This window comes from Asterias amurensis, chromosome 13 (genome assembly GCF_032118995.1).
Source record: "Asterias amurensis chromosome 13, ASM3211899v1".
NCBI lineage: Eukaryota > Metazoa > Echinodermata > Asteroidea > Forcipulatida > Asteriidae > Asterias > Asterias amurensis.
Window position 1 is genome coordinate 5,981,478 of NC_092660.1, and position 18,357 is coordinate 5,999,834.

Here is an 18,357-nt window from a genome sequence, read left to right on the forward strand (position 1 = left end):
ATACATTAATTTGTAACAACAGCAACAACAACAAAAGTATCATTCTGGAGGGGACACCTTATACTGCGTGCAATCTACAATACTCTTCTTCACTTATCCCTGTGTCAAGGAGGCTTAAATTTGAATACAACATTATTTCCAAATATTAAGGCATATAAAAAATCTGTATGTACACGAGCACAATGTCATTAAGGAGAATTATACACAATCATCAGCCGATACGTGCATTAGAAATAGCACCAACGTTCTCTGGGTGCCGAATCCCCCTTCAAAGCTATAGTTTTAAGCTAAACGTCCCCATGTGTACGGTGACTTATTAAGCCCCCCCCCCCCCCCATCAAATCCTGAATGTTTTCATAATGTTTTATTCCCCTTTTCACTGGGCCCAGCACTAGGCTTTATTTTATATATTTACAATAACATTGTAGGGCTCATCAATTATTTACCATTTTGTGCGTCTTTAACCACTTCCAGTTTCAGCCACGCTACACTCTTATTAAAACAGTGTTTAGAATTGTAACAAAAATGTTTTACCCCTTTTTACACACGTTTAACTGATAAGCGTGCTAATCATTTTGACACCTGCTCAAATGGTTTGTAGTAGTCAAACACACAAAATAATCGCAACATGTTTTAGATAATACATGTTTTAGTCTAGCACTGCTGGTGTGTGTTTGAATGGTACAAACAAGCTAAGAAGATTTCAAAATGATGTACGTTTTTCATTCAAAATTATTTAAAACGTGGGTACAAAATTAAACTGTAAGCACTGTTTTCAGGGTGCAAATTGCAACAGAGTACCTAACCTCACCATCGTAGAGGTGCAGCTTTGCTGTCTTTAAACTTCTCCTTGTAGCCCTCTAAGGGATGCTTTCTTTCCTCCTTAGAGGGTTTGCGGTCATCTTTAAGACAATCCAGAGGATGTTTACGCTCCTCCTTCTGAGAATCTAAATGGTACCTTCTGTCTTCACGTAGACCTTCCAGCGGATGTTTTCGTTCATCTTTCAAAACGTCTAGTGGGTGCCTCCGCTCCTTGGATGCCGCACTGGGACTAGTTGGCGAGTCTACTGTCATTGACCTGACTGAAAGTCTTTCCGGTGTGGGTCTCTGCTTGACAACAGGTTCCTTCGGTGGAAGTTTGTTACCAGCAAAGACGTCGAGGGCGCTGTGAGCTCTACCGTAGTGTTGCCGACGAAGGTCGTGGGCTCGATTCCTCTTATGCCCGTCCCTTGTTTCTAAAATATTGGTCTCTGAACTGGTTCTAACTGTTGTGGGTCTAATGTGTCTACCGGGAGGATAACGTAGAGGGTGGAGGCGACCGGAGGAACCTCTATGGTCACGTTCACTGTCGCATTTACTATCATAGTCAATGCTACGATTGTGCCGTGGTGCGTCGTACGTTTCATCACTGTAATGTCTCTCAAATTGAGGCGAAGCAGCCTCGCGTTGAAGTCGTAGAAGTGAAGAGGCACTGTGGGGCCGGTCGAGGTGCCCTTTGGGTGGGACGCCTAGGAAGCCTCTGTCGTCACTCCACTCAGCACTGCCTTGGCTACTACCAGCACTGTGCATCCTCAAAGGTGATTTAGCCCTTCTATCCGAGTACGGTGTTTCACCCTCTTGGGAAAGGGTAGCAGTGGGTGTTTGAGGCGATCTCCAAGGGCTTCTGTCACGCCCGGGACTCCTACCTCGCCGATGTATATGCGGCTCGCTGCCACCGGAGGGGTGGGGCTCGCGATGCCGGTATAAACCTTCATCTCGCAAGTCTCCTTTCGAAGAGTGGTGTCCACCGATACGAGAACACTCACGGTGACCCACACCGCCGTGGCTAGGTAGACTTTCCTTTGGATGGATAGCTGTAGGTCGGACCAACGTTGTCTGAGATACGATTTTCCCCTTCGACAATGGGGCCTGTTCGTCGTGAGAACGTGGCTTGTCCAGCGAGCCTTCGTCCTCAGGTCCCATGGAGGCATGCGATCTTTTCAGTTTGGGAGATTTTTTGACACAACGAAAGGCGCTTGGTCGGCAGGACACATCCTCGAGTTCAAGTCTCTGCGAAACCTGCGCAGATCCCCTGGCCTCACCAATGTGTTCATGTCGACCTGGCGGAGGTTCATGTCGGCCTGGTGGAGGTTCATGTCGACCTGGTGGAGGTTCATGTCGACCTGGCGGAGGTTCATGTCGGCCTGGCGGAGGTTCATGTCGGACTGGTGGAGGTTCATGTCGACCTGGTGGAGGTTCATGTCGACCTGGCGGAGGTTCATGTCGACTTGGTGGAGGTTCATGATCTCTGGACGGTTTATCATCAGGGTCACGTTTCCTGGGTGGAGGCTGACCCTGACCCCATATTTTGTTACTTTCTTTGCGGAGGTATTCCTCTTCTAAACTGTCCTGAGGGCTGAGTTTACGACCTGAACTGTTTCCAGGCAGCAGATGAGTTAGTCTTTCCTTGGCCGATTCCCCTCTGTGATCAAAACTAGCACTTCTGCCATCTGATGTTGATGGAACTTCCATTTTACGAGTAGGCTCAACAACTGAGTCACTGTGTTGCTTGTGGTGTAACTGCAGCCTGCGTCCACGTGGTGGACGGCTACGCCTCGATGAAGGCGCATCAAACAAGGCGTCCGATCGCATAAACTCCTTAAACAGTGCGTCAGTTTTCTCATCAATACTATAGTCTCTCCCCTTGGGATACACTCGTAGTCGATTCTCTCCCTGGATACGGAATATTCGACCGACTCGATTTGCACCACGCAACCGTTCCGGGGAATCACCCTGAGAGTCTGAAGCTATACCGATAGACTTTTCACTGGCAGAGACCGAGCCTGTAATGGTCTGCGAGTCCGCTTCGCTCTCCTCCTCGGGAAAGCTGAAGCTACCGAAAATAGCTTCTCCCTTTTCTGCTATAAACTCCCGTCGTTTCGTCGAGGCTGTCCGCCGGTCGCTTCTCCTCCGGACTCCGTGTATATTTGGCAATGGCTCCTCCTTGCCACTCTCAGTTAGTACTGCGCTATCTGTTCCAGATGATGTAGGTCTTTCTCCTATCGGGCTGCTTTCACTCGACAATGCTGGAGCACAACTCTCCAAACTTGTGCTGTCTCTGTCAGCAGATGCGAACAGATATCGCTTCTGCTGTTCAGAGACCTCATTTTTATGCTCTATAGACGTGTAGCCACTGTCAGCCTGCATTTGTTTAAGCTTACTAGCACTGTCTTTGCCAGAGCTGTCACCTCCTTTGCTCCTCTCAGAGGTGTCTGACTCCTCGGTACTGATACTACTGAACATCTGCTCGAAGCTGTCGTTCTTACCATGCGTGTTGAACTTGTACCTCTGCACAACAGTGAGTCTGTTCTTGCCATCATCGGCCTCTGCCGCTGACGTGTCTGTAGGCGACAAGGCAGAGTCAGAAGGCTCAAGATAATGGCTGCTGTCACCGTCGCCCTCCGGTGCAGACGCCTCTGATTTCACCTCCTCAACCGGGATAACGGTATCTGGTTCAGAGCTCAAGCTCCCTGTATCTTCCATTTCTAGGGTTGTACGAAGTTGCCACAATTCTCGATAGTCTCCTGTTCGTCTCTCCTTGTCTGGGGTGGGCTTCTCACAAATTTCAATTTGGGGTGGAGGATGGAATCTTGGTGCGCCACCGGGACCGCGGCGCTGTCCTTTGGTAATCTTCCCATGGCCCTCGGAGCCATTGCTGCCTATGGGCTCCGCAAACCCAGCCGCATTCTCTGGCGGTATGGGCACAAACCCTTTGGACTCACTATCTCGGTCAATATCAGAAGCCTTCTCCCGATTCTTTCGTGGTGATGAGCGAAGTTGTAGATGGGTTGGCACATGAAGACGTGGTTGCCCACCCGGGGAGGGTTCCCGGGACTTAACTTCCGGATCGTCTTTGTTCTCATCCGTCGGTTGGATGTGAACCTGGGCCTTTACGGTCATGCCACGGGGTTGAAGTAGCACATCAGCACCCAGCGGCTTCTGCCATTGTAGGTCATCAGGAGTGGGTAGGCTGGTCCGGGCACTACGTCCACTGGAATGGTTCCGGTTCTCCATGCTCCGGTGACAGTCATAATCCAAAGAGAAGGCCTTCATGGAGTCACCGGACGGTTTTATACGAGACGTCTTCAAGTGATGAAAATCTCCCTCAGTAAATCTGTTGAAAAAAAAAAAAAAAAAAAGATCAAACTAAATTGTAAACTTCACAAAGGACATTTCATTTTCAGGTCTATGTTCCTCAAGTAAAGTAACCCTTTTGATACAAACACCTGTGCCCAATTTCACAGAGCTGCATTGAGCCCACACAACTGGCTAAGTGCAACTAAGTAATGCTCACAAGAGTGACCTTTTCCAGGTAAACAAGACCATGTAATACATGTACCATATGTGACTAGTACTTTGCTCATTTCTGCCAAGCAGAATTAATTTGAGCAAGATGTTCTGCAAAAGGTCCAGCGTATTGCGCCACATCACCTTGTAAACCGTTAAGGAATAGGTCTCATACTTCAAAACATGGCTCCACATACCTTGCAGGACAAAATACTTAGCGCTTTGAGATATGATAAAAGCTATATAAGATTATTTTCTTATTATTTTTTGACTCGTTCGATTGTTTTAAATCTATATAAACGTATAATGTCTACAATAAAACTGGTGAACATTTCATTACAAAAGGTGGTATCGCCAAAATGTGTAATTGGGCATTGGGCTTTCTGACTTAAACGTGTTTAAAATCAAATTGCTCTTGGTCTTATTTAGACACTACTGACATTTTTTTTAAAAATTGATTGCAAACACGAGTGAACCCGTGTCATACTTGGACAATCGTAATCGCCTTGCATTCGCAGGAAGCATGAACCGGGCTTAACGTGATGGGGACAATAAGGTTTGGTAACCTATGCGCCTATACAAGACCTACCTGCGGACATACTTGGCCTGTTTCTGTTTGATGGGAATGACTTGGAAGGAGACCCGCCGTGGGGATACGGGTGAATGCTTGGCGTCTACTGCACGGTCTGTATCAAAGTCCGCCGTGGACGTTTCTACTTCTCCTATTATCATTTGTGGGTCTTCTTCGGGAATATCTAAAATAAAAGACAGAAAACATGAATAAATTTACGAAATGTGAACAAAAACATACGCTTTTGTTTTTAGGCTAATTATGCAATAATATTGACTCCCCAATATTGCTTCTCATTCGTAAAAAAAATCGTATATTGTTAGGATCAATTTAATTTGACTGGATAGAAGGACATATAAAGATTTTTTTACAAAATGCTAACCGCATAATTCAACTCAGTATCAACAATACAATGTACGGTTCGCGCTTGGGACAGTTTTATTAAATAGCGCCGCGCATTGGAAGAAACAAGTCATGGTCCATGTAGCCTCGACATCTGACGTCACATTTCGAGTTGATAAAGATTTGGGACCAGTCTGTGATCCTCGAGGTACACCACTACAACTGGCTTTGGTATAATCTTAACTTATGATCTTGCTTTAGTTTTTTTTTCTTTGTTCAACCCCACATTTTAAAAACAAAAGTACCCAGTCAGAATTTGCTTTGTTGCTTATAACTTGATATTTTCATATAGAATATTTCAATGCACGGAAAAGCTGCCGAACATTAACACTAAGCACGTACTGAGGTCGTAAATTACAACTTTTTGTACAAAATCTGAACATGAATATGAAAGAAAACATGTGTAGGCTTCACTGTGTCTTACTTTTACTATACCAAGAGTGCTTAACGGATATAAAAAAGAAATACGTTATAATTCAATTGGATAAATTAGAAGGAAAGAAAGAATGCTTCAATCCAAGCTTCAAAAACTCACACTGAACACACATCGTGTTATATCTCATAGGGGGCTTGTGGCTTTTGACTGAAATAATCTGGTGACGTCAAAATCATACAAGGTACACATTTTAAACGAAGATAACTTATTCCTTGCGCACAACTAAAATTTGCAGACAAAATTAAAAGTGTGTTTAGTTTCGAAGCCACTGGTCATTGTGGGCCGGTGATGCACAGGCCCTTGAATGGTATATACTTAAAACAATCAAACTTGCTCCTCACAAAATTGTCTTTATTCAAGTAGAAACCAAAGAGAGCAATTCGTGCAACAATAGATCGACACTTGACGGCTGCAACAAAACGCGTCTGTAGTAATTAAAGGCACTGGACACCATTGGTAATTTCCCCCTCTCAAAATAATTATTAGGATACAACCTTTTACTTGGTAACGAGTGATGGGGAGCTGTTGATAGTATAAAGAATTGTGCGAAACGGCTCCCTCTGAAGTATCCTAGTTTGCGAGAGGGAAGTAATTTTCCACGAATTTGATTTGGATACCTCAGAATTAGATTTTAAGGTCTCGAAATCAAGCATCTGAAAGCACACAACAATTGAGTTCAAATTTTGCACAGGTTTGTTATTTTATGCATATGTTGAGATACACCAATTGAGAAGACTGGTCTTTGACAATTACCTCTAGTGTCCAGTGTCTTTAAAGCTTGTCTCGGAACCGTGTCCAATCTCTTAGTTAGAACAATAAGTATGAAATAAACATTGCTGTTACTGGGGGTGCCTTAACATTTGTTTCTCAACTGGGCCTAATTGCATAGAGTTGCTTAAGCAGAAAATATTGCAACTCTCTGCTATTAAGCAGAAATGAGCAGGATACCAATCTCAAATGTTACATGTTACATGGTAGTTAATAGCTGAAACTTATTCTTGAAATTGGGCCCTGGTCTTATTTACTTAGGTAATAAACTTGCTGCTGAGTACTATTTCCTGCGTCACAGAATTATGAAATGGGGTGCATGGTTAACCTCATACAGATGCTCTGCATGAATACAAAGCAGCACACGATAAGTATACACTCAATGTATACAGCTGGGGGCAGTCTGTTTCTGCTTAGCCTGCATGCAAGGAGTGCTTAAATAATGTTAATTATTAGGTTTCCACACAGACCTAATACGCAAACTTGTAATCTTGGTAATTTCTAAATAAATAGAAACGAAGGCCTGTGTACAAATTAAGTGGCTACCGCGGCTTATTACGCGTGTTTGCATTGGAGAAATTAAGCTACATTTGAAGATCAGACTGTGTATCCAAAGAGACTGACAAACTTACCAGGTAAATGTTCCATAGAATGCGCGTCTCCATTCGCTAGATAGTCCGCTATGCAGGAGTCAACATTTTCTTCGTCGTCTCCAAGTAGCCTGTCAAGAAAGAGAGAAGTACGGAACTTTTTAGAAAGATGAATCTGTGGGTGAAACTTGAAGTTAGCTAGGTTGGAGTTGAAATTAAACAATTTTGGAAAAACTCCACTGGAATGCTTTTCTATTGTGATAGACTTGATTCAAGCCCCGTTCTCGAGCGAGAGGTCCCTAATCATATCCGAAGTCCCTAATCATATCCTTGTTTAAATTGCTGTGGTTTCAACCATTTGTACATAATCTGCCTTGTCATTTTGTCAAGTAATCTTTATATTTTAAAATTATTGTATAATTGTATATTTCTCTTAATATTTGTATATGGAGCTGGTCTGCTATTGTAATTGCCTGCAAAGGATGAGTTGAATTGAAAAAGTAAAAATGTAGCTATTGTGGTCCCGAGAATGGCCAGTCAAAGGTTGGGGATGCAAGCCTCGTAAAAGTTGTCTGATGTTTAGGTGGTGCATGGTTCCTCCATGGGTGATGGAACAGGACTTGAGTCCATTCTATGTCACCGGGCGGTCCACAACATAGAAGACGGGAGCACTTGAGCATGAGCGTGAGCATGCGGACTACAGTGTTATGCTACCTCCCGTCCTGTGTGCCTACCATCGTCTTGCGAAAGCACGCTATTTTCCCATGAGGGGACCGAATCTCCGGCGGACAGTTTTCCCTATGACACCGGCAACAATTTATTCCCTGCATTCAAAACCAAATGTCCAAACCAATGTCTGGAAGAGCTGGTTTGGTGGGAGAGTAGTCTGTCCCCCACGGTGAATAACTGTGCGCCAATAGCGTCTGATAGCGCCCTCTTTTGAATCAACTTCCATTAGCCCATATTAATTTACCGTATCGGGGAACACCAAAAGTCGTGTTGGGGGGGGGGGGGGGGCTATGGGCAACAGGCAATATGACAGGCACCGGAACAGTCTGACTGGTGTATGGTGAAGTTGGGTCTATCATTTCGAATATTGTGCTTTGTAAAACCCTTCAGTTTCAACATTATAAGATAAACATGTTTTTTTTGTGTTAAGCAACGTCTGTTGCGCAGTATTTATTTACGGCTAAAACTATCAATTCTTGGCTGCATCAAGTGGATTTGGCTGCGGCTATATGACCGTTGATGGCTAGAACGACAACGAATTATTTAATGACATTTGTGCACAATTCACAATACCATTTACAATTATAGGGCGCCACCAAGAGTTTGTCCATAAATGGATATTTGTCGGAGTGCATAATTATCATTCAAATAAAAGAATAATTTGCCGAGCATTTTTAAATAAAACTGGCTCAGCATTAAGCCTTATACCACTGATTGATAGAACTTTGTTTGTGGTCCATGAATTTGAAATTGGGCTTTGTTATCAACCAACCAAAGTTAACTGCACTTCAACAATATTATGTTAATAGTTTTTATAACCGAGAACTATACAATGTTTTTCCAGTAATTGGAAGTTATTACCTGTCTTATTTTTCTTCTTAACTAAAATAGGATGTTGCTGCAAAATAAATGATTTAACCACATTCCTGGAAAAACAGTTGAATTCACTCGTACGGGAAAACAAACTAATGAGTTGAACAATTTAACACCGGAATTTCCTATAATAAGATCAAGAATAATAGAGTATCGTGGAAAACAACAATTCAGTTGTTGCATAATGAGAGACATTATATAAGCCGGACTAGTCCGGAAGAGGCATATTAAATTCCATGGATTTGTATTTGTCGTTGTAATACTCGTATTGATTGTGGCTGGGGAATTTATGTTGGATAAGCAGAACATAATATATAACAATGAGATCTCAAAACTGAAGCATCTTGATAACATCAATTCATTTTCCAACCGGCCCAAGTGCTTCAAGATCCCCTTATACAATTGCTGCTTTGAAAATGTCCAGGGATTGAAAAAAATGAGTTGTCTGCTAATTTCTGAGACGGTGGGTCGCTATGGTTGCATTCAAGGTATGTCTCCGTGTGTAAACAAGGTCCCCGCCTCCCTGATTGTAAAGCACGTAGAAGAAAATATTACAAAACAAAACAGAGTCTGTTTGCCGGAGTTACTGCTCGATTTAAAGCGTAAAAGGGTAAGACAGAAAGAAAGAATTAAAGAAAAGCACTCATGGACAAAAATAACTCTTTGGCCGTGCGGGTTGTTAAAACACGGAGGCCTTTGAGCAAACTTGGATACTAAACGTTGCTATGGTAACGAAGCATTTCCAAAACTCGACAGGCAAAAATGGAACGTGCCGAATCGGACACTATCAAATTTCCGGTGATTTCGTTTACGATTTCCCCGCTGTTTCCAGGGAAAAGATGGAGTCAAAATAAAGAAACCAATTTCGAGGCCTCCAAGCAAATGACATTTTTTTGACCTAGATTTTCTCAATACATCTACGTTTGATTTCCGAAAGCATCCTGAGCTTAATTGCAATATTATGTAGAGTACATGTTGAGAATGATGTAACCTGATAAGAAAAGTTTGTTGCACTTGTAGCTCTAATGCACTGTGTTGGACATGTTCATACATGATGCTCACCGCATGGATGATATCCGTAGATGGTTCATTTGAACTCAGTAGAAGCCGCCGCTACACTGCGTGTAAAAAGGCATGCACAAATATTTCCCGCGTATGGTAAAACAAAATTTATGGTCGACTGGACTGGACGTTTTGCTCGGGAAAAAACAACTTTTACAACCTCGTATGGTTTTAAATACAGCCTGTGGAAGAGGTTGTGGAATCTTTACCAAACATCATTTGCAAACCATTACAAATCAACCTCGATCATGGTTTCCAACAACCCCATGGTGTATACAGCACGTCCTTAAACAAAATAATTACAAGCCGCAGCTGCTGTACTTTCGTTACGAAATTTTTAAAATATAATGTGATCCTTGCATGTAGTTCAAACATGTTTTGGGGGCAACTTAAACATATTTACGTACGACAAAAACATTCAAATGCACTCATTGGTCTGTCAAAAAGCTTGATTCATTTTCTGGTTATCAACAGGTTTCCATGCCCTTGTTCGTCGAGCCCCTAATCTTGAAGACTATCTCTCACAATGTTTTGATTATTAAGTCTTTGTCGTATTAGGTCTTGTACACAAAATCGAGCCAAGGACAAATTTGCTCCGTCACACTCCCCATTTTCCTCTCCTAAAAAAGTAATTAGTGCCAACACACACAAGTGTGTTTACGCCTGCAATCGTGGACCTCCTATTGTCCCTCTTGTGTTTATACCTTGTTTGCAAAAGCTCCCTTTGCTTTTGTACACGTTTTCCAACTGTGGACCTTTTCCGATCCGTGGACTCTATTTTCCTCTTTTGTTTATAGGTCCCCGGTTTGAATGTGTATACCTACTCACACCAACCCCAAAAAACTATAAAAAGCAACACCAACCCCTGAAATTAAAAAATATCCCAAAACCCTTTCGCCGAACAAGCAAACAAAAAACTCGAAACCCCTTAAACACACGCGCATTTTGAGAACGCCCAGGGAACGAGGCAGGTGCTGAGTAACGTTTTACAACCAACGATCAATTACAGTAAAGGTCAGGAAAATATCTATTTCAACTGTCTCCTTAAAGTGCTGGATGCGTCTTAATGGTGTAATCTAACTACATGTCTTAAAGGCAGTGGACACTACTAGTAATTACTCAAATAATTATTATCATAAAACCTTACTTGGTAACGATAATTGGGGAGCTGTTGATGGTAAAAAACATTGTGAAAATCGGCTCCCTCTGAAGAAACGTAGTTTTCGAGAGATAAGTAATTTTCTGCGAGTTTGATTTTGAGACCTCAGATTTAGAATTTGGGGAATCAAGCATCTGAAAGCACACAACTTCGTGTGACAAGGTGTAATTTTCTTTCACTATTATCTCCCAATTTCGACGACCAATTGAGCTCAAATTTTCACAGGTTTGATATTTTATGCATATGTTGAGATACATTAAGTGAGAAGAATTGTCTTTGACAATTACCAATAGTGTCCAGTGTCTTTAAAGGACAGTAAGTGAAACAAATTATAATTGTAAAAGTAACCCAGACGGCCAACAAACGACGGTGTGTATGCCGGAGAGCATAACCTTTATCCAGGCCTTTTGGCTGGAAACCAAAGACCGGGTGTCTGTTTGTGTGTACACTTCGTGCCCACGAGCACTGGTTGGCTGTTGTCGTGGCACGCTCACCCTGGCCTACATCAACGGTGTACACCTCCTACCGAATAATCGGTAAAAACTGACTGCAACAATTGACATCCCCTGTGGTGAGTTACCAACCCAAAGCATGCCGCCGTACACACCCATCTGATATGCGTAACAATATCCCCAACTGCCACACAGTATAAAAGAAACCCGGCGATGAGATATCGTTGGAGTAAATGGCGGAAAAGGCCTCCTTCACGGTGGGCGCTTTTTGATTGTCTGCTCATCATCACTGCACTGCGCGCTCGCTCGAAGCATAAACACTCAGAGGCACAGTCGCCCCGTAATCCAAGAAGAAAATTGGTGGAAACTATAGATCGACGACTACTCTAATGACGTCACGATCCGGTCCAAAACCGATGATGGATATGCCGGAGGGATCCGTTGGAACAAAACCCGACATGCTCAACGTTTTATTGCCCGGGATCCGGGGGTCCGGTTGAACGTCTTCATCATCAAACCCGTTGTAATTCCAGGAGTATGCAATCGACTTTCACTTTATTATTTGACAAGTCGATAAAGTTATCATCGGCGCCGTTAATAAAAACACTAATAGTGGATGTTATCTTAGGCTATTTTGAGAGGGTATATTACACGGGGAGCATCCTCTATGATTCCGGGTCTAAACGGAGGAAGTCGTCCCATACAAGTAGCTTAATCAGTCCATAAATAGACGGGCAGGATTTCTCCGATCGTCGAGCTACAAAATTAGTCACCTAAATTTAGCCACTTTCGAGTGGAAGATTCACAGCACTTCAAAGTGTTGATGCTCTTGGTTATCGTTAAACATGGATACCAGACTATCACCATAGAATTTTAGCACCATTAAATCGGCAGCATCATTTTTAAGTGCAATTTGTATTCACGTTGACAATGTGGTTTTATGTTTAAAACAAGGTACATTAAAAAATAATAAACGCTCCCCCAACAAAAAACAACAATGATTTTTTTTTTCATGCAAACAAAATGTGTTCCTCATCACTTCACAATGATGAAAGCATAACCTGCTATTTTGAGGAAATTATAAGGTGTTATCTTCTTTTTTAATAACTATAGCTCGGTCGAGAGTGAGAGGGTGAACGATGGCTGGGTGGGAATGGGGACGCAGTACAGGTCCCTGATCAACACCCGGTTCCGCCGAGTAAGCAACAAGTAGGAGCATAATATTCTGGTTTACAATCGCCTACGAGTGAAGTATTCGCCAACGATTTAATTCTCACAGCCTTGAATACTAGACTACATCAAATTGCAAAAAAAGTGCTCCCCTCTCGTTCGCCGTCCGAAATCCAATTCAATGAAGAATGCAACAGCGTAATTTTGAGGTTAAATCTTCACCAAGGCAACCGATCTCATGCGGAAGTTGTTCTTCCGTTTTCTCATTGCTCTCATTCCACGCCATTATGCATCAACCCCTCCCCATTATATAGGTTCATCCTACTCCCATACTGCTGCGCTACAAAACACGATGGATCTTGACAAAATAGGCATACTATAATATAATAGGAAAGTTAAAGGCACTGTACACCTTTGGAAATTGTCAAAGAACAGTAGTCGCACTTGGTGTTTTCCACCCAAGCATACAATAACAACTCTGTGAAAATTTTGGCTCAAATTTTCATCAAATTTCCAAGAGAATAATGAACGAAAAAACACCACAGTTGCATTAGTTGTGTGCTTCCAGATGCTAATAAAAAGCTTCAGCTAAAAAGTCTTTTTCTAAAAAAAATACATTAGGCTACTTTAGAGGGAGCCGTTTCTCACAATTGTTATACTACCAACAGCTCTAAATTGCTCGTTACCAAGTAAGTTTTTATGCTAACAATTATTTAAAGTAATTACAAATAGTGTCCAGTGCCTTTAAATGATATACTCAAGATTCCTTTCTGGTTTTTCTCATTTTCTCTCAAGCATTTCCTAGGAGGACTGTTTGTATCCGGATGTTTCATAATCATCACCACTGTATTTATAGAATACAGTATTCCCACATTGTTGTAATTACCGGTATGGTTTCTAGGAAGGACAATTCGTATAAATGTTTCAATTCAATCAACATATATTTCCGTATTGGTGAAAAGGGGTGCATGGGGAATAATAAACAAAACAAGTACATTTTACTATTTAAGTCAAAACAGTCAAGAACAAATCAAGAAAATTATTATTAATGAACATTAAATGAACAAATAATGTAATGATACGGAGCAAACACAAATTTACAATCTAACTAAAACAGGACCACTATCCCTGAAACCTGGGGAATTCATGAGCCGACGTGTATAGAGACAGGAATAGTCTTGCAGCAGGTGAATGTGTTGATAACATGTAAATGAGCTGGAATGAATTCGTCTCGACCGATCTTGGTCACAAATTAAGTAAACCTGGGAATAAACGAGTCAGAGTAAATTGAAAATAGCTATGATAGGGACATGTTTGCCTTTTGCCATCTTTTTTTCTAGGTGTGTAGATTCTTAAAGAGCGACTTGTGGATGATACAAATTGAGGGATCAGATCAATAACAAGATATCCGACGATGTATGTATTGAGAAGTGTAATTGGGTAGGAAGGGCTTACGATTTGGTAGAATACGGATTGGAAAAGATACAAGTCCGAATCGCTGGTACAGTTATTAACAGTTTATAGTACAGTTGGCACTTAGCAGATGGTGTTTTGTATCGTACAAAATGTACCCAAACCCTTTAAGATTCCACGCACATAATAAGGACAACACTTAAACGTCACGGACTTCACACAGTATATTCTTCTTTTTAGTAAGTGAACGTAAAAAGGCGGGAAAACTGTTCATTATAAAAACAGAATCAGTAAGGCACGGAAGGCTTGAAGGGCCGGAACCTTAATAAGAGGGTGCTGATGGATACAGCCAAGTAAATTCTAAAGTAAAAACCTACAAAAAAAGACGAAGTTCACATATGTGGGAAATGACTATAGTCAAGTGACGTGACAGAGGACCCATGTTTATAAGCGGCCACTCTTAGCATCAAGTACGGGTGACATAAACTTCCCCCTGACTCACCGAGTGTGCCGCATTTTATGGCCGGAACCGCATCGATAAACGTCGGATGCCGTTTGTTTTCTCTCGCGTCTGCGTTTATTTTAGTTTAGGCGGTAAATGGTGTCAGTCGGTAGTTCAAGTGAGGACACAAGTTGGCGATTTGGAGACAGGAGGTTTGTTTAATTCAAGGTGGATTGGAAAAGTGAGCAATTCGTGCGCCATCTTGATTATATAGTCTAGTTCTCTGTTTTACCATGGTTATCATGAACGCCGGGATTTGAGGCATTTTACATGGTGAGGTATCAAATTATATTTGGTGTTCAGTTAAACCATGTGTGTATCTACTTGCCAGGTAGACTTTGTTCTGAAGAGAATTGTCTTGCTATAAATTCTACTACCGCGGAGTGACTTACAGAATTCTGAAAAGAACGTATTAAGAAATCGGTATGCAGTGTTTGTCAAAGAAACGTTGGAGCGCTGCCCGAGCAGTTTACAGGAAACAACATGAACGAGTATGGATTTAACCTTGCTTTTTACTTGCAATCATTAAGTATGTATCATGACCAGTGATGTCAGAATAACTTGCAATCTTTAAGTTAATAATGACTTGCACAAAAACCAGTGACGTCATCTGATGCACCATCACAGTATATAGTTTCCTTGGATATTGCTGTAGGAATTACTCTACGCAAGACTCAAACCGCCAACTCTTTTTGCTTCAATAAAGTGAAACACGTAAACACCAAATTGGTGACACATTTTAATATTTTGTTCCTATGCAATCGATTCCCTAAAGGGAAGGTATATGGAACCCAATGTGCCGAATATTTGTTTTTGTCTTCCACTGAAGACATTACACTCTAAACAAAAAATTCAGATTAGAGTGGATTCATTTCCGGGTCAGCCTGACCCCCAAAATGGTCACAAATGAATTTCTAACCCAGATTCTGCGTAATTTTGACCATACCTGGCTCAATTCCGAGTCATACACAGAAACTGGTCAGGAACCACAAGACCCCGTTTCAGCCCTGTGACACGTTGTTCTTTAGAGTACAAGGAACTCCATAATTGGGTCAAAGCCGAAACAAATGGCAAGTTGGTAAAGAAAGAAATATGATTTTGTTTGGCAAAATGACCGAATTTAAGGTCTACTGTTCAACTTGACTTGGTGCTTTAACTTGTCAACGGACACTGGGAGGGGGGGGGGGGTATTTACGAACATACAATCTTATTTACATTTTGATTGAAAACGGGTACATTTTATAAAGTTATTGTTCATCCTTCGCCAAACGCCGAGTAGAGGTTTATGCATATCTTTTAAAAAAGTCACCAGGGAGACACGCAAGTCAGTGTTGCAGCGACATCTAAAAATACAAACTATATGTTCACGTTCTCCCCAGTCACCTCTCAATGAACAGTAATTTTCTTCACGACGGGAATCAATTCCAAAAGTGATTAACTTAAAGAAATTAAATGCAGAAGGTTCTACCCAATATAAACTCAACTGTGGTCCCCATCAATCCGCTGCCACAAACACATTCTGCTGATTGTGCAGTATTAAAATCCAGCGGTTTTACCCGATCGTAGACCAATCCCAGGGGTCGCTCCGCCACAACTCAGAAACGGGTCTCTTGCTGATGCTTTTCGAGTCCTGCGGTTGAACTTTTTTTATTATTCATTTACATAATAGTGGCCTGCCGTAAAACGTCACACTAGGGACTTGTTTCACAATCCCACGTATATGGATGTTCCCTAAGCTGTTAACATGGCTGGGCCATTAGGCACTGAACGCACCGTACGCTCCCCAAAGCGACCGCGCCAGCGGCAACTGCAGCGTAAAAAATTCGTTCACATGCTTCGTTGACAATAGATTTAATTACAACGCAGGAAATGTCGCGAATTAGTTACTGACAAATAACGCTCATGGAAATGAACGGTCGATCATTTCTGATGATATTTTTAGGGAGTGCCGCCATAGGTGATGCATTCCCGTGGTTTTGAAAATGGAGAGAGAAAACAAATCGAGGAAAGTTGTTGATGCAGATAGCACAGATGTAATAACTTCCGACAGACTGTTAGCATTTAAACGTTACCAGCCTCAATTCAATTCACTCCACGTAATTTTTCAATTTAGGGAATATACACTTATTTTCTGCGGGGGGGGGGGGGGGGGGCAATGGCTACAAGATGACGTGGCTGAGTTGTGTAATGTACTTCCTCGCTTAAAGTACGCACACATCCTTCTCCATGCGGACCAAAAACATAATCCGAAGCCGTCTTCACCAATATTTAATAACGTGTAGATGAAGCCGTTGCTGGTTAACGCGTTTGCAAGCCAATCCTCAACAAAGATCTGACGCACTGTGAGCAAGGAGTTTGTGGGTGCGTTCGTTTAACTTCCTTGGGTCGACCCCGGTGTGCGGCGGTTTTTTTCCAGGACGAACGTGGGTAATTATCTGCACACGTTCGTTCTGGAAAAAAAAAACACACACACACCGGGGTCGACCCAGGGAATCTAAACGAACGCACCCTGTACTACACAATGCTCTTGCATGATGTACGACAACTCCACACACATTTGAACCAAAGGAGAACATTGTGCCGTGCATAAGGGGTGTGCAGTACCAAACATTCACAGACGACTGGCTTGACCCTCGTTTGAACCCTACCTTAAAACCAGAGTCTCGCATCTCACTTAGGTTTTTAAAGGTCGTGTGTTCGAATCCCATTCGAGTAATATGCCTGTGTTTTTGTTCACATGACTCGGGAAGGTACAGTGCTCACAAACATCGGTGTAAGGGTACAACCAAATAAGTTATCAGTGTTTGCCGAGTTACTTGATTTCCCCATGTGGCTGTTTTCTATTCCATTATTCGTGGTGTACTTGTTCGTGGTGGTTCACAAGTTTATTAAAGGCACTGCACACCCTTGTAATTATCACAGACCAGTCTCCTCACTTGGTGTATCTCAACATAATATGCATAAAATAACCAACCTGTGAAAATTTGAGCTCGATCGGTGGTCGAAGTTGCGAGATAATAATGTAAGAAAAGATACCATTGTCACACCAAGTTGTGTGCTTTCATATACTTGATTTCGAGACATCAAATTCTAAATCAGAGGTCTCGAAATCAAATTCGTTGAAAATTTCTTCTTTCTCGAAAACTACGTCACTTCAGAGGGAGCAGTTTCTCACAATGTTTTATACTATCAACAGTTCCCCGCTACTGGTTACCAAGTAAGGTTTTATGCTAACAATTGTAATGAGCAATTACCAATAGTGTCCACTGCCTTTAAGTTATGGTTGCTGCATTTGGTGGCCACTGGCACTTTACAAGTCACTTCTAGGTTTCATTACACAGAGTTATCAACACGAAATAAGGTGACTGATATCCATTCATTATAAAACTTTGACGAAAAATAATTATCTATCCTCAATTGGGATATTAATAGTAAAACGGTAGGAGTTGCCGTTCAATCAACTTCCTCATTTTATGTTATTTATACTATTTCCAACCCACTCCTCGCTTAAATGTCATGACTTAATCTTCAAATGAAAACAATCAATTCGGAACCTTTCGGAGTTTGAATCCCCTGTCAGAAACTCCAAGCTTTGTTCATCAGGGCAACGATAGACTAGTACAGCCCAACATGTTGACATAAGATCGTGACAAAAACTATTGGCAGAAAAAACAAACTTTAAAGGCAGTGGACACTATTGGTAGTTATACTCAAAATAATCGTTAACATAAAAACCCTACTAAATACTACTACTAGGTAACGAGAAGTGGAGAGCTGTTGATAGTATAAAACATTGTGAAAAACGGCTCCCTCTGAAGCAACGTAGTTAACGAGGTAACTTCTCACTCAGATAATAAAACAATAAAATACTTCAGCTAAATCCTTTTATTTTGCGTCTGAAAGC

At 41.9% G+C, this 18,357-nt stretch overlaps 1 protein-coding gene across 1 annotated transcript in view; it reads right to left on the reverse strand.

The window, feature by feature from the left end:
* Positions 1–476: 476 nt before the first annotated feature.
* Positions 477–18,357, reverse strand: part of LOC139945773 (uncharacterized) — a 122,217-nt gene continuing 104,336 nt past the window's right edge. The window contains exons 7-9 of the mRNA XM_071943188.1: positions 7,136–7,224; positions 4,916–5,081; positions 477–4,153 (exon numbers count right to left, since the gene is read on the reverse strand). Coding sequence (XP_071799289.1) covers positions 808–4,153; positions 4,916–5,081; positions 7,136–7,224 — 3,601 coding nt within the window. The 3' untranslated portion in view covers positions 477–807. The remainder of the gene's footprint in view (positions 4,154–4,915; positions 5,082–7,135; positions 7,225–18,357) is intronic.